Consider the following 26207-nt stretch of genomic DNA (forward strand, 5'->3'; position numbering starts at 1 on the left):
GTTTTTGTCATAATTCATTCCACTGAAAAGATGGCACAGCTGGCTTGCACAGTTACATTCACTTCAATTCCTGAAGGCACTGAACCAGGAAATTATTCATATCAAGATCTGTTTTATAATATGATTTATGATACTTTTTGAGTGTTCCTTCTGGCTAATGAAATGTATAGAAACCTGATTGCTTATTTCATTTTAAGAAGTTGAAAACGTGTTTTGCTCATTAAAACAAATTGATTTTTTCAAGTTTTGCACAATCATGGTTAAGAATAAAATAACTTTGAAAACAATTTGTACACAGGCTTGCAAAGCAGATATTTTTCATTGGTGGTTTCACTTCACTTGCTACCTTGAGAGTGTGTTACATATTATGTTGTTCAATTGATATCCCCACTTTTTGATACCCCCAGTTCATATGCAAAACTCACCAGTTACTGTATGAGGTTGTGATGGTAGCCTACAATGTGATGGCTGTTATTTAAATGGAGTCTGTAATTGCTCCTTCTGTGTCCAGAGGTAAACTACATCTTGTTGCTTTGTCAAAGGATCTGTGGGTGGTCATGGAATGGAATTAGGTGGAAGCATGACCTGCATCTCTTCATATTAAGGATTTCAATTTGAAAGTTCCTTTGAACAGAGAACTTGCACAGCAGGATATGCTCTCTCTTTGTTTGCATGAGTGGGTCTTGCAGGGAGTTTTAACATAGGAGACCGTACTAAAATATGGTCCCCCTCTGCAATCTGAAGGTCTGTTCTACTTCTTCATTCCCTTGAATGAATTTCTGGATAAGGTGTCTGGAAATTACTAGGGGACTGTTAAAGGGTTGTTTTGAAAATGTTGATTCAAATCTAAAAAGGGTCAGGTGAGTACATAGTAAATTGAAACTTATTGGCAATACAAATAGGTTGCACTTTTTGTTTAATACAAGTCTATTAAAAGTGAATCTACTCTGGGCTATCCATTTATGAGATTCTTTCCCCTAACAAGAGGGAAAGGTGTCACCTAACCATGATAGATTGGTCCAAGCCAGGCTGGTCCATGGCAAAAGAGCAGTAAGAGAGCTGTATGCATAATAAATAAATATTAGTACATACCACCAGGCAGTGGACAAAAGATCACTAGACAAATGATATTTAAAACTATTAATTTAAGGATGAGGCTTTGCAATATTAGAAAGGAACCTGTGTGTTTCCAAGAAAATGTTACAATTTACCTCTTCCAGACTTTTATCATAAAATTATACAGATGCATCTCATATGTGCAGGATGTTGCCATATTCATGCAAGTTTTTATAATAAATATTTGTAGATAAAATGTATATATCTGTATATATTTAGCATAGCCTTCATAGTCATGATACGTTTCCAATAATACACTCTGTTCTGAACAAGTTGTTCACTGTGTATGGCTGTGTTCCAAAAATGAAGAAAACAGCCCTAACATAAACATTCACAGCAATATCTAGTGTTGCTAAGATGCCTGTTTACGTAATATGAAAATGGTTACTGATTACCAGCCGTGTGTCTCGTCAGCTTTAAAAACAAATTGTTAATTTAAATGCAAGGGGACTTCAATTCCTGTAGTTTTAGAAACAAAAATTGTTCCCCTGGGTCAACTATGGTTTGGTTTTTTTATTTTGGAAGTTGCCAAGATTAAAATTGCAGAGAGTTTACAGTTAGTATACAATTAATTTTTGCATATATGTACAATTGCTTAGTGTCACAAACTGTCAAATATTATTGGGAAAGATCTCTGAAGCTGTGTGCGTGTTTCCCTTCCCATTCAGTTCCTTAGCAATTTCCTACCAACCACTTCCCAAGCTCCATGGTTTGTTGTCCTGCCTTCTGTCAATAGCACACAGGAGATTTTCACACAGCCCCACAAAGTGGCTTTTCTCATGGTATCTGTACAGATAGTCTGTACAGACTTCGTCACTTGTTGACAGTGTGGAAGAATGTTGGTCATGGTGAACAAATATTAGTATTCAGCCTATTAGCTACATATTTGCATATATGTAGCAATGAAAACCATATTATTAAAGAAGGAGCCGTTGAGGAGACATTGACTGTTTACAGAAACTTATTTTGAAAAGGAACTGATGTTTCTACTGCTAATGATCACAGAAAATGGCTGCTCTCCAAGAGAATTTTTTAAAGATTCATACAAATAATAAAGATGCTGCTGCAGTCAAATGCGTATTGTTTCCTACATTAAAAAGGAATTATTTTCTAATTTTTGTTCATTATATTCCTGTGTTAGTTTCATCTTTGGTGAATCCTTATTGAAACATTTAAATAAGCTTTGGTGCCTGTGCTAAATCTTTTGGATGGAAATGCTGTTAAAATTATATGCTGTGTTTTTAAAAGCTTGTTAAGTATTTTGTATTCTTCAAAATTCAGGTCAGTACAATATGAGACTAGCACAGTTTTCTAAAAAATCATTTTAATGCAAAGATTGGCCTTTGGGATTTTGTGTCTAAGAACTGTACTCAGATCTCTGGAAGGCAACAGAAAGCTTTGTAGTAAACTTCTGACTCTATTCTCTTTCCTCTCCCTTCCTCTTCTTTTAGGATATTAATGTATGTATTCTTGAGAACTATCCTGAATGTTCCAATCCCAGGTTATTTTATATTATTCCATATTTCTGTGGACAGCATCCAAGATGCAGGTAACTTTGTACCTTTTTTCTTTCCACTCTGGGTGTTCCAAGGTTATTTATTGCTGAATTAATACAGCTAGAGAGATTTCAAATGCTCCTTAAACAATAGAGGAGCTAAACTATACTATACCAGAGTTATTCTTCTGAGTGAGGTTGCCAACTTCCATGTGGTTGATTAGCTCCCATAATTACAACTGATCTTCAAGTACAGAGATCAGTTCCCTGGAGAAAATGCTGCTTGGGAGGGGGGGATGTGTCCCCTTGAGGTCACTCTCGTCCTCAAACCCCACCCTTACCAGATTCCATTCCCAAATCTCCAGGCATTTCCCAACCTGGAGCTGGCAACTTTGATTTTGAAGGACAAGATGTCGTGCAAAAGATCAATGTATCACATCAGCAAGCAAGTTATCTGCAAGCAAGTTACCATTGGGGCAACATACATAAGCCTCAGTGCCCAATAAATCTTCATTGGTTCTTTAGCCTGTAATACTCAATCATTAATACTCAATTGTGGCTTGGTAACTACAGGAAGTGCCACTGTTGTTGATGACATTGGTCAAGCAAAAGTTTGGTTGCTTTAAATTACCAAATCTCTATACTGTTTGGGCCAGACCTTCTTGTGTACATCTGCATCTTAGGTTCCAGATCAGACTTCAAAGAATCTGATGTTTTCAAGAAAGTGATTAAACCATTTAAATTTGTCTTAAAAATGACTGAAATTCTTCTGTCATTGAAAGATTTGTCAATAGATTCTATATTATAACTTCCATATTAACCATTTCCATTTTCATTTGCAAAACTCAATTTCAAGAAGACTTATTTAACATTCTTTAAGGGAGCCTGGTGAATGGGCCCTCGAAAGAGCAAAAGTGAATGTGAATGAAAACTTTCTACTTGTGGGGATTCTGGAAGAATTGGAGGATGTGCTGCTTTTACTAGAAAGATTTTTACCTCATTATTTCAAGGATGTGCTTAGCATCTACAAAAACCCAGGTAATTTTTCATATCAAGGATGTTATCTGCTGTTGTTACCACTAATTGGTTGGGTGGGGATATTTCTTTCTGGGTATGTTTTTTTAAAATAAAATTCACAGATATCATATATAACTATGCACTAAAGAAGCAATAACCAAGCTGAAAAGGTCCCATTTTTTAAAAAAAAATTATACACACACTGAATTAAGTTACAACAATTTACCCCCATCTTCTTATCTCATTGGTTTGGTAATTGAAATACAGCACACTGAGGAGCCTAAATGGAAAGCTGCTGCAGTACTTGATGTTTACTATTAATAATAGTAAACATCAAGTATATTAAAGTGGGTTTCTTTTTAACGTAACATTTATCAAGTGCATGAACTGCACAACTGTTTTATGGAATTTATACAGTAATAGCCATCATATTTATATATTAGAATTTTACTTTTATAGATAGTATATAAATAACTTGAACTTATAGCTCTACAGTGCTTAAGGATATCTTTTAAGATACAATATTATTTAAATGAAAGGAAGAAATTAGTCAGTGCTAGGTGATTTATCAGTACATTTTATCTTGCCTTTTCCGCTGCAGGGTGCATAGCTCTCCCATCCTCCATTTTCTCCTCACAACATTCCTGTGAAGAAGGTTTGGCCGAAAGAGAATTACTGTACTAAGGTCATCAAGCCACAGTTTTGACATGAATCTCACTGGAGCTAATCAGAAACTGTACTACCTGTACTAGATTAGCTCTCACTGTCATTAGCAATTTTGGTCAAAACATGTTGATACAGAACATTAAAAACTGACAAAAATGCATGCAGGATTGAAACATACATTGAAGAACAGAAAACAAATATGTGATTTAAACATGTACCACGAGATTAGAAGTTAATTGCTACTTGTAAACATTTAATTCTTAGATGTAGTTCTTATATACGTTTTCTTTATACCCAGTTCTAAGGATTAAAATATTTGACATATGGATTAACTCAAATGGACATTATTATGGAACAATAATTTTCTTATGTTTCTAAAACTTTAGGAGCTGTAGGCTTATTCATGTTAATAGGTTAAAAAATGGAAATATGCCCCCTAGCTATCATGGATTTTTTCAGTATCATTCATCTCTCTCTATATAAAGACAAGTGACCTGACTGACGCATCAACGCACAGCCTAAACCCCTGGACCTAGAAACGTGAAATTTGGGGAGAACATTCCTTTCGTAATGTAGAGACACACTAAGAAATTTTAAGAAATTCACCCCCTAAGGAGATAAAGGGGAGTTAAATATGTTTTCCCAAAGGGATACAGCTTCCCTGTGTGGCTGGCAGGCTGCTGCCTGCTTGCGCCCCTGCCCACTGCCAGCTCAGCCACTCTTCCCTGATTGGGCCAGCCTTTCAAGGTCATTTGCATATGTGGGCTGATTAGGGCTCACCACGGCTGTTTCCACATTTTGTTAAAGCAACGGGCTACTTACTCAATGCTGGCGTTTTTTTTCACAGATTCCAGATGCCTCCGATTTCAAAGCAGAAGCAGCCAGTTTATCTTTCGTCTGATCAGTGTCCTTGACCCGGCACAGGAAAGAGCGGGAAATCCCGTTCTCACAAAAGATGCTGAACAAACGAAAGTGAAACTGCCTGCTTCCGCTTTGAAATCGGAGGCATCTGGAATCTGTGAAAAAAAACGCCAGCGTTCAGTAAGTAGCCCATCTCTTCAACAGCATGTGGAAACGGCCCACATGCCACACCTCATCCCCTCAACATGCTTCACTTTATTCAAACACCTTTGTGAAACTTGGGTACTATGCTATTATACTACAAAACAAACTCCAAAAAAAAAGTTACATACCCATAAGTATTATAACTGGATTTAAAGTAGTTAAATACCGTAGCAAAGCACGGGTATCAAACTAGTAATATATATTATCTAGGGAGAGAGAGAACTAGTAATGAAACCATCAGTTGTCATTAAGGGATGGGAATGAAAATGTTACAATTTTACTCGTTGGGAGTAGGCTTTCACTAATGCGTCAGGCATTAAAACAGAAAGATTTTTTCCCCAGTACATTGCAGACTCGTTTAAGAGCCATGGGGTTATACTGGATCCAGCACTGCTGCTAGAGAAACTTGATTCAGCTGAAAAGAAAAGCCTTTCCCAAACTAACAGTGCAATCCTAAGCAGAGTTACACCAGTCTAAGCCCATTCATTTCAATGAGCTTAGACCGGTGTAACTCTCCTTAGGATTGCTCTGTAAGTCTAGCCCAGAAGATTGCCCCCTACCTTGACACAGCTGATCTGGCCACCTGGATTCATGCTACGGTGACATCAAGAATAGACTACTGTAATGTGTTCTACAAAGGTCTCCCCTCAAATTCAAATTGAAGATGCCCGTTGGTGCAGAATGGCATAGCTCATATAATATGAGAAACTATGTGGAGCAGCATATTACTCCCATTCTGTATTGACTCTCCATTGGCTGCCTATCCATTACTGGGTTCAATTCAAGGTTTTGGCTATCACATACAAAGCCTTCATGGCCTTGATCCCTCATATCTATAAGACTGCCTCCCTCAAAATGTTCTGCCACAGCAACTTCACTCATCTGAGAGTTTCTCTACACAAGACAAATTACACGAGGACACTCAAGAGAAGAGAGATGCAGTGTTAGGGGAAGGGTAGTTAAAAAGACAGGAGCTGAAGGCTCTGTCATTTTCACCTCTCTAGACCAGGCAAATATCACTCTTCAGGTGGTTTGTTTATTTCCTCTTTGCCTCCCTGAAGGGGAGGTGAAATTGACAGCACCCCCACTTGAAGAGGTCAAGAAAGTTCCTATTTTCTTGGTTTTCCGCAAACTGCAAAACCACATTATTCAGTAGACCTTGGCAATAAGGCTGTGTTGTAAGGAAATGGTTCAGGGAGATATTTTGGTAAAGGAATGGGGTCTGTAGATGATACTGCTGTGTACTGTCTGTTGCTGTAAGTATGCTTCTTCTAGGTAGTTTCCATGTCATTTAATAAGTCATGTTAAATTGTTTGTTTTGTTTCAGCATTCTTTTTTTCACTCTATATCAGATTTCAGCTTGTTTTTTCAGATTTCTGCAATCCATATCCTGTTGTGTGGTTTACTGAATGTCCCAGCCATTGGTTGTATTAACTTACATTGTGTAATCTGTCTTGAATCTCAGTGAGAAAGGTGGACTATAAAAATGTAAATAAAAAAACAGCTCAGCAAGGTTTCCTGTGTAAGCCCAGGGTAAAAAATATAGTCTCAACAGTTAACAATGCATTTACCTGATCTGTCTTATAGAGTAAAATAAATAGGTCTTCCCTCTCTAACAAATGCATGTAGCTACTATGATTAAAATTGAAAATCCCACATTTCATCTGATTTCTTCCTCATGCTTTCTTACTGAAGGTAAAGTGGATGTTATATGTAAAGAGTAGAACTTTAAAGTAAAATTCTTCTTGATTTGGAGGAACAGTAAGTTTAGGTGTGAACACCAGGTGGATTACGTTGAAGATACACAATCAGATGTATGTTTCTGGTACTTATGTTTGGATTCAGGATTTCTTATGTATTCCTGATAAAGGGAACTTTCTGCTAATTGGATTAGTGCTGTTAGATCCAATGCTAGGCTACTGTAAAGTTAACAATAGAGAATGATAATATTTAGAATGTCAGTGACATATTATCCAGTAGTGTGTATTTGGTTGATAAGTTGTGCTGGGTCAAGTTCTTGTGTAAACTTGATTGGAGTAAGTTGAAAGCATTGTGATGGACTGAACACATATTTAGGTTACATGACAATATGAGAGCATAATAAATAATTTGTAATTGCTTTTGCCATCAGTTAGCAAATACATAAGTTTGAGGGGTTGTGCTGTGCCTTTAGAAAACACTTAATATCTCATCTGGGTGATGTCAGCTGTTTTTCACAGAAATGTATAAATATGAGGGTAATAAAATAGAATGAAAGTCTTGAGCAAACTGAGCCCTAATGTAGCAGGATAGTAGCCTCACATTTGCCTGTTACAAGCCCCCGTATGGTTCAGGTCAGACAGTAGTATGGAGCAATGGTTGACTGGTTTCTGTCCTCAGGGCACCCTTTTTTCATCAGCTGTTCTGCCCAGAAATCCCTGAAATCCTCCCAAGAGCTAACACATAGTTTATGTAGTGTGCTGGTAAGGCAGGTTGTGGAAAGTGCTCTCAAGTCATAGCTGACTTGTTAGAGGTCTCCTATCCAATTACTAACTAAGGCCGGCCCAGCTTAGCTTCTGGGATCTGATGAGATCAGGCTCGCTTGAGCTATCCAGGTCAGGGCAGTAAAGCAGATGATAATTGCCTGCTTCAAATGAATCAGCAAACAAACTGTATAAACCGCACCCTACTAACTAGATTATATGAATATATCAACTTGTTTAATAAAGCACTTTCATAAGAATCATTAATACAAGCATAATACAAATTCACATCATCTGAGGATCCACATCCATCATAACCCAATTCAAATATATAATTTTTGTTGTGCTGTGCAAGATTCTAATATAATAAAGGTAACTGCTGACGGGTTGCCAGCAGGAACTCCCGTTCCGGACTCCCTTTATCAAAGCAGTTACTTCTGTAAAATACATACAAAGATAATTTTTAGAATTCATATACAATGCACAAAAATGACCATATGATTGCACTACAACATACTCACAAACAGTTTTGATGGATGACATTTCAATAAATACTGTAAGATAAAAAAGCCACATAAATACACTCTCAAACAATTTTTAAGACCTATAAATATGTCTTTTTAAAATTACTATTACACTTACTATTAGCAGTTCAATACATTTTTCCAAAAGTTAAAGTGCAAAGTGGCAATCTGCTCAATGGCGTCAGCAATCTCCTACACCCACCTCAGATGTTATATATTACTCACAATCATCAGGTTGCTCTGCATCAATTATATTATTTAAAGTGCTAGTGCTTCTGGTCATGTCCTCATAAGAAAGCAGCCAAGTCAAATGTCCTCTGGGTTCCATAGATTGTAATTTAAAAGTCCACCAAGCTTCTTGTCGCAGAAGGTCCCGTTGGGCAGCCGTGGGTTCCTTATTATGGCTTACATACAGTACAGTATATACAAAATCATTGTCTCTATGTCCCACACTCCTAAAATGTGCTACCAAGGGTGCCTCCTCCACGTTCCTCCGTATTCTCGACCGATGTTCTTGGATTCTTGTTTTAATTGGACGTCCTGTACATCCTACATACATTTTACCACATATACAGATTAACAGATATACCACATTCTGGCTATTACAATTAGAGAACTCTCTCCAAAACAAACCTAAGTCTCTGAATTGTTGTGGTGACATCACTAAATCACATGTATTGCACTTTCCACATTTAAAATGTCCCGTTGGTAGTCCCCTATTAAAAACCTTCTTTGCAAAATCCGTATGCACTAATTGGTCTCTAAAGCTTTTTGTGCGACGTAATGCAATTAGGGGCTTCTCCTGGCAACCCGGTATGTTCGCCACTAGAGGCCAGTGTTTGTAAATAATTTTCCTAATGCTGTTCGTTAGGGGAGTGTAATCCATGGCAAAACAAAACCTGTTCTCCCGTCTCTCCACCCTATTTCTTAGGAATGCCTGCCTGTCCCTTTTAATTGCTCGAGCCTTACACTGGGTTATCACCTGTGTTGGATATCTTTTATCAACCAGCTGATCTTCCAAACGCGTGGCATGTGCCTGGAAATCCTTTAATGTTGTTGAATTCTGCCTTAGCCTTAAAAACTGACCATATGGTAAATTATGACGTAAATGGAGGGGATGGAAGGAGTGAAAGTGCAATAGTGCATTCTTGTCTGTAGGTTTCTTATATGGGCATATCTGTATTGTATTGCCTTCTGAACGGACAACTGATACATCTAGATAGTTAATTATATTTTCATTAGTTGTCCAGGTGAACTTAATATTATTATTCAGTGAGTTCATCCAGGAGCATAACTCCTCCACCAAATTTAACTCATCCAAAATTAAGAAAAGGTCATCAATAAAACGACAATAGAATATGATATTTTTAAAGTAAGGGTTCTGTGCAGGGTTTTGTATAAAGAGAGCCTCCAAACGTCCCATGAACAAATTAGCTATACTCGGTGCCGCGGAGCAGCCCATGGCCACTCCGCGGACCTGCAAGAAAAACCTGTCTTGAAACCGAAAATAATTCTGTGTTAGAACTATGTCTAAAAGAGCCAATAAGAAATGTGAAGGAGGACTTGATGAGGTCCTTTGTTCCAGGACTGTACGTACAGTCTCTATTGCCTCCTCATGGGGGATATTTGTGTATAATGAGGCTACATCCAAAGTAACAAAAACAGCTCGCTGTGGGATCGATAACCCTTCCACTGCATTAATAAAAGCTCTCGTATCTTGTATATATGATGGTAATTGTTTTACCATTGGCTGACAAAAACTGTCTAAGTACTTAGCCAATGGTTCCAAAATCGAGTTAGACCCTGATATTATTGGGCGACCTGGTGGAGGAAAGCCTGGCTTATGAATTTTTGGCAGTATGTAGAAGATGGGCGTTCTAGGCTCAGGATTAATTAATGCTCTGTAAGTTTGTTCAGAGATCCAGTCAAGAGCCAGTGCTTCGTCAAGAGTGCTCTTAATACCATTAACTATTTGTTTTATGGGATCAGTAGGGATATTCAGATAGCTTTCTCTATCGCTGAGTTGCCTCTCAACTTCCTGACAATAGTCCTTTTTATTCATAATAACTATAGCTCCTCCCTTGTCTGCCTCCTTGATGATTATCAAATTGTCCGTCATCAATGAGCGTAAAGCAAGGTTTTCAATGTAACTTAAATTAGATTTCTTTGGGCGAAAATCTCGCTCCACCTCTTCAATTTCTTTTTTAACCATTGCTTCAAATGTCTGAATATAATGATTACTACTCGGAGGAACAAAAGCAGAACGGACACGGAGACCTGAAGGAACATTGGATGGGGAAGGTGCATCACCAAAGAAATCTCGGAGTTTTAGTAGTCTAACCAATTTAAATAAATCAATCCTTGTCTTAAAGGCGTTATAACGAGGAGTAGGCACATATCCTAAACCCAAGTTTAACACCTTAATTTCGACTGGGGAGAGCTGTCTGTCCGATAGGTTAACCACTAGGTTTTCCTGCCCCGTCCTCTGGGTCCTCCCCTCAAAAAACCCCCTCTGGTTTTATTACGGCTTGACCTATTAATGCGTGTGTTGTTCAAAGTATTATCCTCTACTGAAGTATCCGTCTCATTCCCATCTGTGGTGTCCAATTCAGAATTGGTTTCTAATGGGTTGGACCAAGTAACTCTCTTGCGAGTTATATTGGTATCCAACCACCACGAATACACCTTCCCTGTGCTGTAATCCTTATTATCTCTACGAATTTTTTTTATTTTAATTTCCTTTGTTTTCTTTTCAAAATCCTGAACCTGTATCTCCAGTTCTGCTAGCTTGGCTTCAAACGTTGTCTGTACCATATCTTGCTTAAGGGCAGTTTCCAGGTTAGTAATTTCTTTCTCTAAATTGCTCACTTCCACTTTCGCCTGTTCTACAACCAATAGCATTAAGTCCATGGAGCATTTATTGAGGACAGCCGCCCATCGACTTTTAAATTCCTCATTATTCTGGAACATGCCTGGGGGTCTATTGCCTCCCATGAGGAGGCAATAGAGACTGTACGTACAGTCCTGGAACAAAGGACCTCATCAAGTCCTCCTTCACATTTCTTATTGGCTCTTTTAGACATAGTTCTAACACAGAATTATTTTCGGTTTCAAGACAGGTTTTTCTTGCAGGTCCGCGGAGTGGCCATGGGCTGCTCCGCGGCACCGAGTATAGCTAATTTGTTCATGGGACGTTTGGAGGCTCTCTTTATACAAAACCCTGCACAGAACCCTTACTTTAAAAATATCATATTCTATTGTCGTTTTATTGATGACCTTTTCTTAATTTTGGATGAGTTAAATTTGGTGGAGGAGTTATGCTCCTGGATGAACTCACTGAATAATAATATTAAGTTCACCTGGACAACTAATGAAAATATAATTAACTATCTAGATGTATCAGTTGTCCGTTCAGAAGGCAATACAATACAGATATGCCCATATAAGAAACCTACAGACAAGAATGCACTATTGCACTTTCACTCCTTCCATCCCCTCCATTTACGTCATAATTTACCATATGGTCAGTTTTTAAGGCTAAGGCAGAATTCAACAACATTAAAGGATTTCCAGGCACATGCCACGCGTTTGGAAGATCAGCTGGTTGATAAAAGATATCCAACACAGGTGATAACCCAGTGTAAGGCTCGAGCAATTAAAAGGGACAGGCAGGCATTCCTAAGAAATAGGGTGGAGAGACGGGAGAACAGGTTTTGTTTTGCCATGGATTACACTCCCCTAACGAACAGCATTAGGAAAATTATTTACAAACACTGGCCTCTAGTGGCGAACATACCGGGTTGCCAGGAGAAGCCCCTAATTGCATTACGTCGCACAAAAAGCTTTAGAGACCAATTAGTGCATACGGATTTTGCAAAGAAGGTTTTTAATAGGGGACTACCAACGGGACATTTTAAATGTGGAAAGTGCAATACATGTGATTTAGTGATGTCACCACAACAATTCAGAGACTTAGGTTTGTTTTGGAGAGAGTTCTCTAATTGTAATAGCCAGAATGTGGTATATCTGTTAATCTGTATATGTGGTAAAATGTATGTAGGATGTACAGGACGTCCAATTAAAACAAGAATCCAAGAACATCGGTCGAGAATACGGAGGAACGTGGAGGAGGCACCCTTGGTAGCACATTTTAGGAGTGTGGGACATAGAGACAATGATTTTGTATATACTGTACTGTATGTAAGCCATAATAAGGAACCCACGGCTGCCCAACGGGACCTTCTGCGACAAGAAGCTTGGTGGACTTTTAAATTACAATCTATGGAACCCAGAGGACATTTGACTTGGCTGCTTTCTTATGAGGACATGACCAGAAGCACTAGCACTTTAAATAATATAATTGATGCAGAGCAACCTGATGATTGTGAGTAATATATAACATCTGAGGTGGGTGTAGGAGATTGCTGACGCCATTGAGCAGATTGCCACTTTGCACTTTAACTTTTGGAAAAATGTATTGAACTGCTAATAGTAAGTGTAATAGTAATTTTAAAAAGACATATTTATAGGTCTTAAAAATTGTTTGAGAGTGTATTTATGTTGCTTTTTTATCTTACAGTATTTATTGAAATGTCATCCATCAAAACTGTTTGTGAGTATGTTGTAGTGCAATCATATGGTCATTTTTGTGCATTGTATATGAATTCTAAAAATTATCTTTGTATGTATTTTACAGAAGTAACTGCTTTGATAAAGGGAGTCCGGAACGGGAGTTCCTGCTGGCAACCCGTCAGCAGTTACCTTTATTATATTAGAATCTTGCACAGCACAACAAAAATTATATATTTGAATTGGGTTATGATGGATGTGGATCCTCAGATGATGTGAATTTGTATTATGCTTGTATTAATGATTCTTATGAAAGTGCTTTATTAAACAAGTTGATATATTCATATAATCTAGTTAGTAGGGTGCGGTTTATACAGTTTGTTTGCTGATTCATCCCGCACCTCTCTCCTGTGTTAATTTCGATGCTTCAAATGAAAAGCAGGAGCAGAATGTGTGTATGTTTGTCCACAGTGCTATTTCCATAGTACAGCCACTTTAAGTGGGATAGATGTGAGTGCTGTATTGTAAACCTACCATTATTGTGGAAGAACAGGGCAGGAAACACTGTGTATCTTTGTGTTCCTCCATTGGGAAACCTATCAATACACATGGAGCCCACAACAGAGCAAATAGCAACCCCAGAAGCCGTTCCACATCATGAAAACAGTGCAAAGGAAGGCTGAAGCCCTGGCTTCATTACACGCTACAGTCCTGATCCAAATTGGGAACCCATGAGCTTGGGAATTGGGTTCCCAGTGCACAATTTGTTATCCTTGTTGTGGAAAGTCCACATTATGAACCCAGAGAAAACACAAGGTCTCTCTAACATGTAGTTAGGCCCTTATTCTTGCCTTTACCTCAGGCATACTCTTAAAATCACATGTACAAGAGAGAGATAATTCTAGGTGGAATCAAGGTATTTTTAGGGGATCATGAAAACAAAGGAAGGGTAACAATAAATGTGAAACAATGAATTGCAGTAAGTAGGGAGGTTCTTACAGACCTCACAGATGCCTGCCAGAGTCAGGAACAGAAGATGAGCAGTGCTGGATCAGACCAAAGGCCCATCCAGTCCAGCATTCTATTTGCACAATTGCTGACCAGCTGCCTCTAGGAAGCCCACAAGCCACAAGGATGGCTACAGCAGTCCAAGCTCCCAGCAGCAGATATAATGAGGCTTTCTGCATCTGGTAATGTCTGGTAGATATCCATAATGACTAGTAGCTATTGATATCCCCATCCTCCATGAATTTGTACACTCCCCTCTTAAAGCCTTCCAAGCTGATGGCCATCACCACATTCTGTTGCATAATTTAACTGTGTGCTATGTATCCATCCAGAAACCCCCACTCATCAGTTTCAGTGAATGACTACTTGGGGGAGGGTGAGAGCAGGTCCCCTGAAGGTTGGGTGCATTTTGCATGCAAAATGCCACCCCTAGCTAGACAAGCCCCCCCTTTTTCCCCATAAGGAATAGTGCGGTGGAGGAGGATAGGGGCACCTTCTTTGGGAGAGAATAAAACTGCTGCTATCATACTGCTCTTAAACAAAATGCACCCAACCTTCAGGGGACCTGTTCCCACCTGTCCTCCCACCCTCCCCCAAGTTTCAGGCAGATTCCACTTTGGAGGGTCATTTTATGGCCTCCCAAAGAAGGTGCCCCTATCCTCCTCCACTGGCCAGACAAACCCTCTTTCCCCCCCATAGGGAATAGTGCAGTGGAGGAGGATGGGGGCACCTTCTTTGGGAGGCCATAAAATGGCCCTCCAAAGTGGAATCTGCCTGAAACTTGGGGGGAGGGTGGGAGGACAGGTGGGAGCAGGTCCCCTGAAGGTTGGGGGCATTTTGCATGCAAAATGCCACCCCTAGCCAGGCAAGCCCCCCTTTTCCCCCCTTAGGGAATAGTGCAGTGGAGGATAGGGGCACCTTCTTTGGGAGGCCATAAAATGGCCCTCCAAAGTGGAATCTGCCTGAAACTTGGGGGAGGGTGGGAGGACAGGTGGGAGCAGGGTCCCTGAAAGTTGGGTGCATTTTGCTTGCAAAATGCCACCCCAAGCCACCTAGAAATGTCGCCTGTTTTCCCATAGGGAACAATGGTGAGTGGAGGAGGATGTGAGTACATGGGGCCCCCAAAGTCCAAACTTTCTGAAACTTGGGGGGTAGTTAGATAGGAGTTAGGAGAAGGTCCCCACCAAGTTTGGTTTGCCTCGGAAAGAAAATGCTCCCCCCCAGGCTCCCGGAAAGCCAGGAGCCAGTTCCAGATTGAAACTGACCCAAATCTTTCTGAGGCAAACCCGAATCTTTACGAAGCAGTATTTCCGCAGCAGTTTCCCGATTCGGGTAAATCCAAATCGGGAAACCCGAAGCAACCTGCCTTTGCACAGCCCTAACTATGGGAGGGGGAGAAAAGATTCTCCCTGTCCACTTTCTCTACACTATGCATAATTTTACGGACCTCTATCATGTCTCCATTTACTCATCTTTTTTCTGCATTAAACAGCCCTAAATGTTTTAACCAATCTTCATAGGATTATTGCTGAAGCCCCCTGACTACTTTTGTTTCTCTTTTCTGCACCTTTTCAAGCTCTACAAAATCATTTTTCAGGTGCAGTGACCTGAACTGTACACAGTATTCCAAGTGTGGTCTCACCATAGATTTGTTTAAGAGCAGTATGATAGCAGCAGTTTTATTCTCTTTATGTCTAATTATGGCCAGCATGGAGTTTGCCTTTCACAGTAGCCATAATATTTTCTTTGAGCTATCCACTACTACCCCAAGATTCCTTTCTTGGTCTGTCACTGCCAGCTCAGATCCCATCAGTGTATATGTGAAATTGAGGTTTTTAGCCCCAACATGCATCACTTCATATTTGCTCACACTGATTCTCATTGGCCATTTTAATGCAAATTGAGATATCCTTTTGAAGCTGTTCACAATCCATTTTTGTTTTAACCACCATAAATAATTTGGTGTAATCCACAAACTTCACCATATCACTTCTCACCCCATTTATGAACAAGTGGGAAAGCACCAGTCCCAATATGGATACCTGAGGAATCCCGCGGCTCACATTGTGAGAACTGACTTATTTATTCCTACTCTCAGTCTTATTCCAGCACTGAAATTTGCTCAGGAGTCTTTGGTGAGGAACTTTGTCAAAATCCTTTTTGGAAATCCAAATAAACAATGTCTACTGGTTCATTCCTATCCACATGTTTATTGACAGTTTCACAGAACCCTAAAAGGTTAGTGAGACAGGATTTACCTTTGCAGAAGTCACATTGATTTTATTCAGTAGGGCTTGCCTTTTTATATGCTGGATCCCTTTTTAAAAGTGGTTGTTACATTGACAACTGTCCAGTCCTCCAGAACAGAGGCTGATCTTAGGTACACATTAACTGTCTTAGGTCGTTTCCACATGCTGTTAAAGAGATGGTCCACTCACTGAACTCTGCCATTTTTTTTTCACTCACTCCATACGGCTCCGATTTCAAAGTGGAAGCAGGCAGTTTGGCTTCCATTTCTTCCGCAATTTTTCTGAAAATGAAATCTCCCACACTTTCCTGTGCCAGCTAAAAGACACTGAAAAAACAAAAGCCAAACTTCCTGCTTCCGCGTTGAAATCGGAGACATAAGAAGAGAGTGGAAAAAAAATGCTAGAGTTCAGTGAGTGGGCCGTCTCTTTAACAGCGTGTAGAAATAGCCTTCATTAGAATATGAGCAGTTTCACTTTTGAGTTCTTTAAGAACTCTAGGATAGATATCAACTGGTCCCAGTGATTTTTTAGTCTGCAATAAGTCTATAAATTCTAGAATTCCTCCCTTGCCACCACTATTTGCCTCAGCAACTCATGCTCCCCTCCTGAAAACTTCTATTCAGGAATTCGTATCTGCCATATAGCTTCAGCAGTAGAGACAGATGAGAAAAATTCATTTAGTTTCTCAGCAATCATTTAATCCTCCTTTACTAACCCTTTAATTACATTGTCATACAATGGTTCAACTGTTTCTCTAGCCAGTTTCATGCTCCTGATGTATTTAAATAATTCTTTAATGTTGGGCTTGATGCTTTTAGTGATACATTTCTCAAAATCCCTTTTTGCATCCCTAATAGTCTGCTTGAATTTCCTTGGTGCAAGTTTGTGTTCATTTTTGTTTGACTCATCTGGACCAGCCTTCTTGTTTTTGAAGGAAGCCTTTTTTCGTAATAGCTTCCTTCATCCTGCTAGATATAGTAACCTCTTGGACTTCATACTACCTTTTCTGACCTGTGGTATACATTATGACTAAACCTCTATTTTATTGAGGTTTTGAATAAGGCCCAAGCCTTTTTGAGTGTTGTGACCCTCTTGACTGTTCCTTTCAACTTCCTTTTTACTAGACTCCTCATTTTAGAGAAGCTTCTGCTTTTAAAGTCAAAGCTGCCCTTTTTGGAGTTCCATGGTACTTTCTTGCATACATATAAATTAAATTTGATGCTATTTTATTACTGTGCCCACCAGTCCAACTGCATCCATATCTAGCACTAGTTCCTGGTGTGTGAGTTGACTTATGCTGTGAACTTGCAGCACTGTATTTTTTTTCTCCACAGAACTCAACCCTAAAAAATGATTAAACTGAGCACTTTGAAGGCATCCCACTGTTTTAAAGGTATTACTTCTGTCATTAGCCTTGGTCTTTTGGGGTTACTGTGTGTAGCACTACATGACATGAATTGCACTGCCTCTAAATCTAGTCAGGATCCCATGCATTCTAGTTCATCCTGCACATTTATCTCTATGGAATGTTTTTCTTTGTTGAACCATGGCCTCCTTTAGAGTTGTAGCACTCTGGAAACACGGAGCTACATTTTGTAAATAAGGTTGCTTCCACACGTCCTTAAAAGGACAGCATACTCACAACACTGGTGGCTTTCCCCCTTCACTCCACACATCTCCATTAGCAAAACGGTGCAGGGCATTTACTTACTGTTTTTTAGGCATTTCTTCTGCAAATGCACTTTCTCCAGTCTTTCCTTTTGGCGCAGCTTGATGGAGTGCTTTTTCTTCATTCCTGGACATGTGAATGCTAAAAGCACTCTGAGAAAACCTCCGATTGCCACCAAGCTCCTCTCCCCAAGCTCTCAGCATGTGATCATGTAAGTGCAGAGCTAAAAAAAAATTTGAAAGGAAGGTGGGCGATGCTGGCAAAAGTGCCCAAACTCCCCTCCAAACCTGCTTTTTCTAGAAACAACTAAGGCTGCCTGTGGCCACAAAGTACAAGGTAAGCGCTTTTGGGGAGTGTATGTGAGTTTTCAGAGCAACTAAGTAAACCACATACAATAACCGGGACCAGGGTAGGAAAGAGCAGCTATGTGGAAACAGCCTAACTATCTTAATCCAGAGCTCAAATAATCCTATTTTTTATAATTTGTAGAAGAGTAAATTGCAGAAAGTACAGAAAGTATCTTTTAGCATACTATATCTTTTCTACTCCAGAATAAAAGCAAAAAAATACATATTTTTGTTGATATAAAATGGGCAGGTTTTTTAACACAAAGTTGTTCTTGAAAGTTTGGAAAAGAGAGGCCTCTTCTCTGCACCACCTTGAACCAAATTAGGGCACGTGGTTCTTTTTCAGTCTGGTTTCAGGCCGGGCTATGGGACGGAGATGGCTGTTTGCTTTAGTTGATGATATCCATCTGAATTTGGAAAAGGGCCACATTTCTTTGGTACTCCTCCTAGATCTGTTTGCAACCTTTGATACAGTAGACCATGCCATCTTGTTGCAGCATTTGGAGGAAGAAGTGGATATCAGGAGATGTGTCTCGAACTGGTGTAAATCGTTCCTTGTGAAACAAGATTTAAAGCATTGCTGCAGTATGGGGATTTTCTTGTGGGGTTCTACAGGGCGCAATCTTATCCCTCATGTTATTCAACCTCTATGTAAAGTTATGATGCCCCCCCTCCCTTTTGACTTAAACAACTTAAATGGCACTAGAGGTGTTTTTAAATTCAAAAATAACAAAATATTTTATTTAAAATAGATAGGAAAGGTCAGGTGAAATCAGGCTTGAAAATTTTAGAGGTAATTCAATATAGATAACTCTGAGATAAAATCTGTACAGGCACAGACTTAAGGTCTAATGTTTCAGACTAATGAGAGTTTCTTAAGCTCTTCACAGTTACTTAAATATTTATTTTGAGAGGCTTTTGTTCCAGTGTTTTCCCAACTACTCTAGTACACTTTCTTTGAGTATTCTCTTACTCTTTTTAGTTTCCAGAAGTCTGGTACCCTCTTTCCAGTAACCAACCCCCTTTTTTTGAAACACCAGTACTCATCTTGAGTTGTTAACTGACCCTTATGGTCTCCAAAGGCAGTTTCTAAAAACACCAGACTAGGGATCTCTTCACTCTTCAGAGCGGACTCCCTGTTTGACTGGGTAGAGGAACCCTCCTCTCACTAGAAGAGCTATCCTTTTCTTTGTTCCGAATGGGTGTTTGTGCCTACTTGCCAGATTTCCTTGCCAACTTTCCCCCAGTTCTCCCATCTGTGTTAAACTGCTCTCGGTCAAGGCTGAATCTCAAAACTATCAGCTCTTGGCTCCTCTCAGCTAGGGCTAAATCAAACTCCCTTCTCCCCAGCATCCAGTTCAGAAGTCCTTCTCTGTTCAACTCATGATACCCAATCAGATTCCTTAGAGTAGGCTGTCACTCAAAGCTCTCTGTTTCTATGAAGAATTAACCCTTCACAGTCTTTCAGCTGTTTGTACAGCACTTCTAAGCTTTTAAAAATGTGCAGTCCATCACAAAAGCATTTAGGTGAAATTATTTGTAGCTGTGAAATTGGATGTCACCAATACACTGATGATACCTAGCTCTATATATTGCTTTCCAAATCTCCTGGTGATGCAGTAGAGGTCCTAAGTCGCTGCCTGACCACTGTTGTCCATTGGCTGAAAGCAAACAAATTGAAATTGAACTCAGACAAGATGGAAGTGATGCTAGCTGGGAAAGCAGAGATCTTGAAGGGTATTGTGCTTCCCATTTTTGATGGGATTCAGCTGACCCTTGCAGACTCAGTTAAGAGCCTAGGGGTTATACGAGACCCAGCACTGTTACTAGAGAAGCAAGTAAATGAAGCTGTAAAAAAGGCCCCCGTCCAATTCAGACTAACCTGGAAGATGGCCTCTTACCTTGACACAGTAAATCTGACCACCTGGATTCACACCACAGAAACATTGAGACTAGACTACTGTAATGCACTCTTCATAGGTCTCCCCTTAAAGTCAGCTGGTGCAGAACGCCACAGCTCAATTATTATCAGTAGCTAGGCAGAACACACATACTTCTCCCATTCTGAAGTCACGCCATTGATTACCCATCTGTTACAAGTAACACCTTACACAGGTTGGACACTTGTCAGCTTCCCTCAAGTTTTGATGGGAAATGTAGGCGTCCTGGTTTTACAGCATGGCTCTCCATTACAGCTGCAAGACCAGGACGCCTACATTTCCCATAAAAACTTGAGGGAAGCTGACAAGTGTCCAACCTGTGTCAGGCATCTCTTGTAGCTTAGCTCTGAGTTCAAGATTTTGGCTATTACATAGAAAGCCCTCATGGCTTTGGCCCCACATATCTGCAGTCTCAATGAGAAATAATAGAAATAATGAAATAATGAAATAAAATTAATGGGCCATATCAAAGTGTTGTTTTTATAGTATTTTCCACAAATATTTTCTTCTTAAAGATAAGCCTAATCTTCCTGTAAACACATTTCTTGGGGTGGCGGGGAAAGACCTAAACACCAACACTTGAGGTTAAGTAAATGAATATGGAATATAGGGAAATCTATTGATCCTTTTACTCAGTACTAACTTAGTTTGGCCAGAAGGTGGCATCATCTCCCAACAATTCTGTTAACGTTACAAAACTGCTACCCTATGATGGCAAACAGGGATTTCCATATCCCTGTAATGCAGTTCTCAGAGTGCATGCTATTCAGCAAACAGAAAATGCATATATAAAGCTTAAATTCATTCTCTTCTCTCCTTCTTGCCTCTGTGAGATTCCAATTTCAATAGACGAATGCTATCATACTTTATAAACTGCTAATTAAGTAACCATGTTTGTAAAGTATACCGTTTTGAGTCAGTGTGTATTGAATGTTTCTTTATAATTTGAAGTGGATATGCTGCTCCATTTCCACTGATAGGTGATGTTTGCCTCCTTTCTTTTTTACGTTTGTAAACTAAAATTGAATGGTTACTCGAGTGACTTTGGACACCAACTTTTGCATTTCAGGCATGTCCAAAATGAAATGTAAGATGATTTTGAAAAAAAAAATCAGATTCAAATTTTTTTTGTTATTACAGAGGTTTTCTAAAATAAAGAAACTAAAAACTTGGTTCTTGCCAGGAAGCAAAAGAAGTTGTCGCATGATAGCTGTACATGAAGCTGGAGAAAAATACCTTGTTCTGAGGTCTAGTTTTCATATTAGTTGGGGCCATGGTAGAAGTTAGTTTTCTCGTCTGAAAAGCTTGCCTCTGTTCTCTGACTGCAATAGCTGGATGTGGTCCAGGTCTGTGAGTGAATTACTTAATATAGGCTATTTGTTTAAGGTGTATATATTATAATTTGAAGTGCTCAAGCAGCTTGCAAATATTAAAATATCAAAACAGCTAGAATGTAAAAATCCAGGATCATAAATCCAGCTGGCAGATCCAGTTCCAACTGAATATGTCAAACTGGTAACAGCTCAAATCAAAAGCAAGAACTTACTTTCATTGGCTGTCGGGCTCAATTCAGGTGCCGGTTATGTCAGATAAAGCCCTAAAGTCTAAGTCAAGGATTATGACCTCTCATATGAACATGTCCAAGAACTGAGATCTTCCTTAGGGGCCTCTTCCCTAGTCAGCCTGCCATCTGAGGTTATAGTGATGAGAAGGCCTTCTCAGAGATGGGATACCAACTCACTGCACAGGGAGATATGTATGGTATCGTCATCACTGGGAAACCAAGCTATTTCAGTAATGTGGAATATTCTTGCATGCTCTAGTCAACCTAGATGCTGTATTCAAGACCATTTGCAACTTCCAAATACTTTAAGGGTAGCCCTGCACTCAGGCCTAGAAGTTACCCATGTGTGGACAGCTGTGGTCAGATCATTTCTTTCTAGAGGATAACAGGTGGTTTGTCAACATGAAAAGCATTTCTCATGACTGGTGCTACTTCAATCCAGAGATTAGGTATCCGGAGATAAATAGCAGATCTGTAAAGCACAGCAGAGTCAGTCAGGATTGGTAGGGGCAATGCAACACTAGGCAGAAGTGTCATGGAAATCATGCAAGGAATCAAAATCTACGAAACAATCCATCACATAGTCAATCAGGCAAAGATCAGGAGCATGGATTACCAGAGTTATCACAGTCTTCACGCTGCTATGCAGTTGATCAGATTGAAGGACCCAATTTAGAGTCAGCAGCCTTTCTCACTGAGACTCAAGGTGAATTACACAGCATGAGAGTAGTACAGTCAGTATCAAGGACAATTTCATAAACAATGCCATAGGGTAAATAAACGCACGTTTACAAAGGCATAACTTTAGCAAGAATCCAATACAGAGTTGAAGAAATGCTGGAATAAAACATAAGCAATTCTAGGGCTGACATAGGAGCACATATTTAAAGCAACAGATAGTGTGTAAGGCAACATATTGGTGAATAGACATGGGCACAAATTGAAATACGAATAAAATTTCATGACGAATCGGGCCGATTCGTGTATTGCAAAAATGCACTTCGTGGGGCCACATTTATCACGAAATCCACGACTTTTGGGGCTGATTCGTTCAATTCGTGAATGCTTCATCTTTCTAGCTGGGAGCCTGGAACTTCCTTCTGTATAACATATTATTGAAAAGAATAGCAGTAGTACTGTGTGAGACTTGGAGGCGAGCTGTAGTCGTTCTTGTCCTTCCCTACTGCCATCTGTTTTTGGGGTGAAGGAGAAGAGAGACCACAAAGCACTAGTTAATACCTGGGCCGAAGTAAGAAACTCCTACTCCTTAATGTCAGCATCAGTGGAGAGCGTTTTTCTTGGGATTGCTACAAAGCCAAGAAAGTACAGCTGTTGTAACTGCTGCAGCTAGATCAGCAGAATGCTTGAGGAGAGAGTTGGCCTTTGGGGAGAAGAATGATTTGCAAAGCCTTTGCTAATTATATTTTTGGAATTCTGTTATAACTCATTCTAAAAATGTTTGCATGAATTTGTCATCACCATTTGCCCCCTGCCCGTTTGTGACTGTCATCTGTCATGTTATATGCTGAGCTGCTTCTGCCTCATCAGTCTTCCCCCATTTCCTCTGCGGAGATGCAAAGGTCTTACATGCTGCTCATTAACTTAGCCCCTCCCCCCAAGTCTCTGCAATTTGGAGAGGTCTTGGAGCTGGAGCATCTGTATGGTCCTGGGCATCTTAAATAGAAGGCCGCAAACAATCAGACTTGTGGAGACCTGGTGGAGAATCCCTTACTGGATTCTCATTTGCCCCATAGCTGCTCAGACAGAATACATATGATTTTTATAAACTTCAGTTTCGAATCTTCTTTTCTTGGTGCTATCTGAGGAAGTGAACTAGATGTGTACCATTATCAAACTGCATGAAGATGTAACGGAGGCTATTTTGAACGTGTTTCACCTGTATTCTAAAGGCAGTGATTGTAAAAGCTCCATTATCCTTGTTGGTCTTTAGGAAAGTTTGGAGATTTTTAAATGAATTTTGAGCAGTCCAAAGTTTATTACTAGTTTCTGGCATATATCAGCAGCTTAATATGAAAGTAATGAAGGCTAGAATTCCTACCATTGTGACTAGAATAGGAATGTCAGTTGAGGTAACAATGATAAACTTTCTCTGCATGTGAATGCATGTTTAAAATAAACAAGCAAAAAAAACCCTCTCAGCGTTACCTTGAATGCCAATTTTCTCCATAGATTTTAAGGAAACTTCAATTTTGTGAGACACCCTTCATGAAGAAATTTGAGCTGGGGGATTGGACACAGTACCCAAAGCATAAAGCCACACACTGTGCAACAGATGTGAAGTCACATGCATGTGGTTTTTACCATTTGTCCTTTGTAAAATGCGTGAAAATTGTTGTTATAAAAGGATTAGGCCTGCATTCATCTATATTTCATAAGGACAAGGGGTGAAAAGTACATGCATTTATGCTTCATGTCCGACGTGCAATGCATGTATTTTATACATAGGTACCCTAGCCAAGTGTAATAAATAAAACCTTGTATGAAGCAGCCCTGGGTGCAGTCACAGCAGAGTCTTGCCAGGAAATGGTAGGTCTGTTGATTGCTTCTGGTTTGAAAAATAATCTTCTGCTCAATAAGAGCTTGGACAGTGGCACAAGCTTCAGTATAGGTCAGTGCCAAATGTGGCTTTTAGTTTCGAAAAACTGAAAAACAAGCAGGGATAAATGTTGTCCTGGATTCTGAGTGCTTACCTCTTCATTAAAACCATAACCAGAGAGACTGTTCAGCTAGAGAGTAATTTCTTGGCAAACAAAACAAAACAAAACAAAACAAAACAAAGCATTATGCAGCTACTGATGCAACCTCCAAATTCAATTTGTGCATAATCAGCAAATCTTTTTAAAATTATATATGTTTTGAGTCAGAACGTTTGGGTTGACTTGGCTCTAATTTGGTTTCTGGAATATATTTCCTGCTAGATCTGGCGGGAATACAATATTAATTTTTTACTGAAATGCTGAATCTTATTCTTCAGACATGCTTGCCAGAGGGAAAAGAAACCATTGAGAGTTCAGGTATCTGATTTTTCAAGCAGCAGCAGCTGTCTTACTAGTGGCAGCAGCACTCCTCATATAACATATTTTATGATTAACACAAGCATATGCCAACTTTGAAATTCCAGCTCTGGCTTGTACATATAAAACATAGAACCAATTTAAAATAACATAGCTGCTCAGTTTAAATCTTTTCCCTTTGTCTAAATAAATCCCATATGAGCATTAGTGCCTGTGCCTTGTCTTTTGAGTTCCTCCGGACTCACTCACAAAATGTTTAATTCACCAGCTGCAAATGGTATGAGTATGAAATTACAAATATATATAAAATGCAAATGCAAGGTGAGAAACAGTACATATACTTACATACATTTCTCTTAAAACCATGTGGATGCATATCTGAAATAAGCTTGAGAGAAATCTGTGCCTTGCAACAAAAATGCAAGAATTCATGTCGTATATTATACACTAAATTATTAGTAGAATCAGCCTTTTCTACCTTAATTTACAGCAGTATTTTATCCAAACATGACCTCTGAATGATATTGTAATATATAGGGTAACATTGGCCAAATTTTTTGGCTAGTATCCCATTAATTTAGTCCTGTCTATAAGAGAATGCTACTTTAAGTATATGCTATACTAATAACTTGTTCCCCTGTGATTTGGTGTGCATTTGGCTATTCTACACAAACAGGCAACAGAACAGTGCTGGAGAGTTAGGCTCAGGCTATCTGCCTCTGCAAAACCTAGATGGCTGGTTGGGTATGCCAGAAATTCCTGGTGCTATGGCACCATACAAAATGTTTGGGCAAAGAAGGGGGAGCTAAGATAAGGTATTCAGAATTAAAGTATATGGTTCTCTATGAGAGTGATCTTTTCCTGTATCTCATGCAGTCATCAAGACATTAGACAGTTTTGAAACTATTCAGGTAACAATTAGAGAATATATTCGGCAGTCTGTTTTGAATAAGATTTATGTATTTACTTATTTATTTATTTCATTTATAGTCTACCCACACTGATACTCAAGGCAGGAATTATATAGGGCGAGTGAAATGCAATTAACAGGATTGCAGGAGTGATTGGATTGCAGAAATCTGAAACGGAGCTGAAGCAAACTTGAATAACCATTTAAACAAGCCACATTAAGCGATGCAGAAATTGCGTAGTATAAGCATATTTATAGCAACACTTAAAACATAGAACAGTACACATTCCCTTCCTAAAGCATCTTTCTGAACCATTTCAATACAGTACAGCCCTATTACCTATGCAAAAAATCCTTCCTGAATGATTCAGTTTTGCATAGCTTTCAGAAGGCAGGAGAACGGGATGCTTTCTAAACTCATCAGGTAGGCCATTTAGTAATGTGGGAGGCACAACAGAGAATGCGCGTGTACAGGCAGTTGGTGATTTTCCATTTTACAACATGGCACCTGCAGAAGACCCTGCTCAGATGAGCGAAGCTGTTATGGTGGACCATGAGGAGAGAGGTGGCC

At 39.4% G+C, this 26207-nt stretch overlaps 1 protein-coding gene across 1 annotated transcript in view; it reads left to right on the plus strand.

The window, feature by feature from the left end:
• UST (uronyl 2-sulfotransferase) overlaps window positions 1-26207 on the plus strand; it is a 255515-nt gene that overhangs the window by 186139 nt on the left and 43169 nt on the right. Inside the window, exons 6-7 of the mRNA XM_054992691.1 lie at window positions 2568-2665; window positions 3492-3649. Coding sequence (XP_054848666.1) covers window positions 2568-2665; window positions 3492-3649 — 256 coding nt within the window. The remainder of the gene's footprint in view (window positions 1-2567; window positions 2666-3491; window positions 3650-26207) is intronic.

The sequence above is a fragment of the Eublepharis macularius genome, chromosome 1 (genome assembly GCF_028583425.1).
Source record: "Eublepharis macularius isolate TG4126 chromosome 1, MPM_Emac_v1.0, whole genome shotgun sequence".
NCBI classification, from domain to species: Eukaryota; Metazoa; Chordata; class Lepidosauria; order Squamata; family Eublepharidae; genus Eublepharis; species Eublepharis macularius.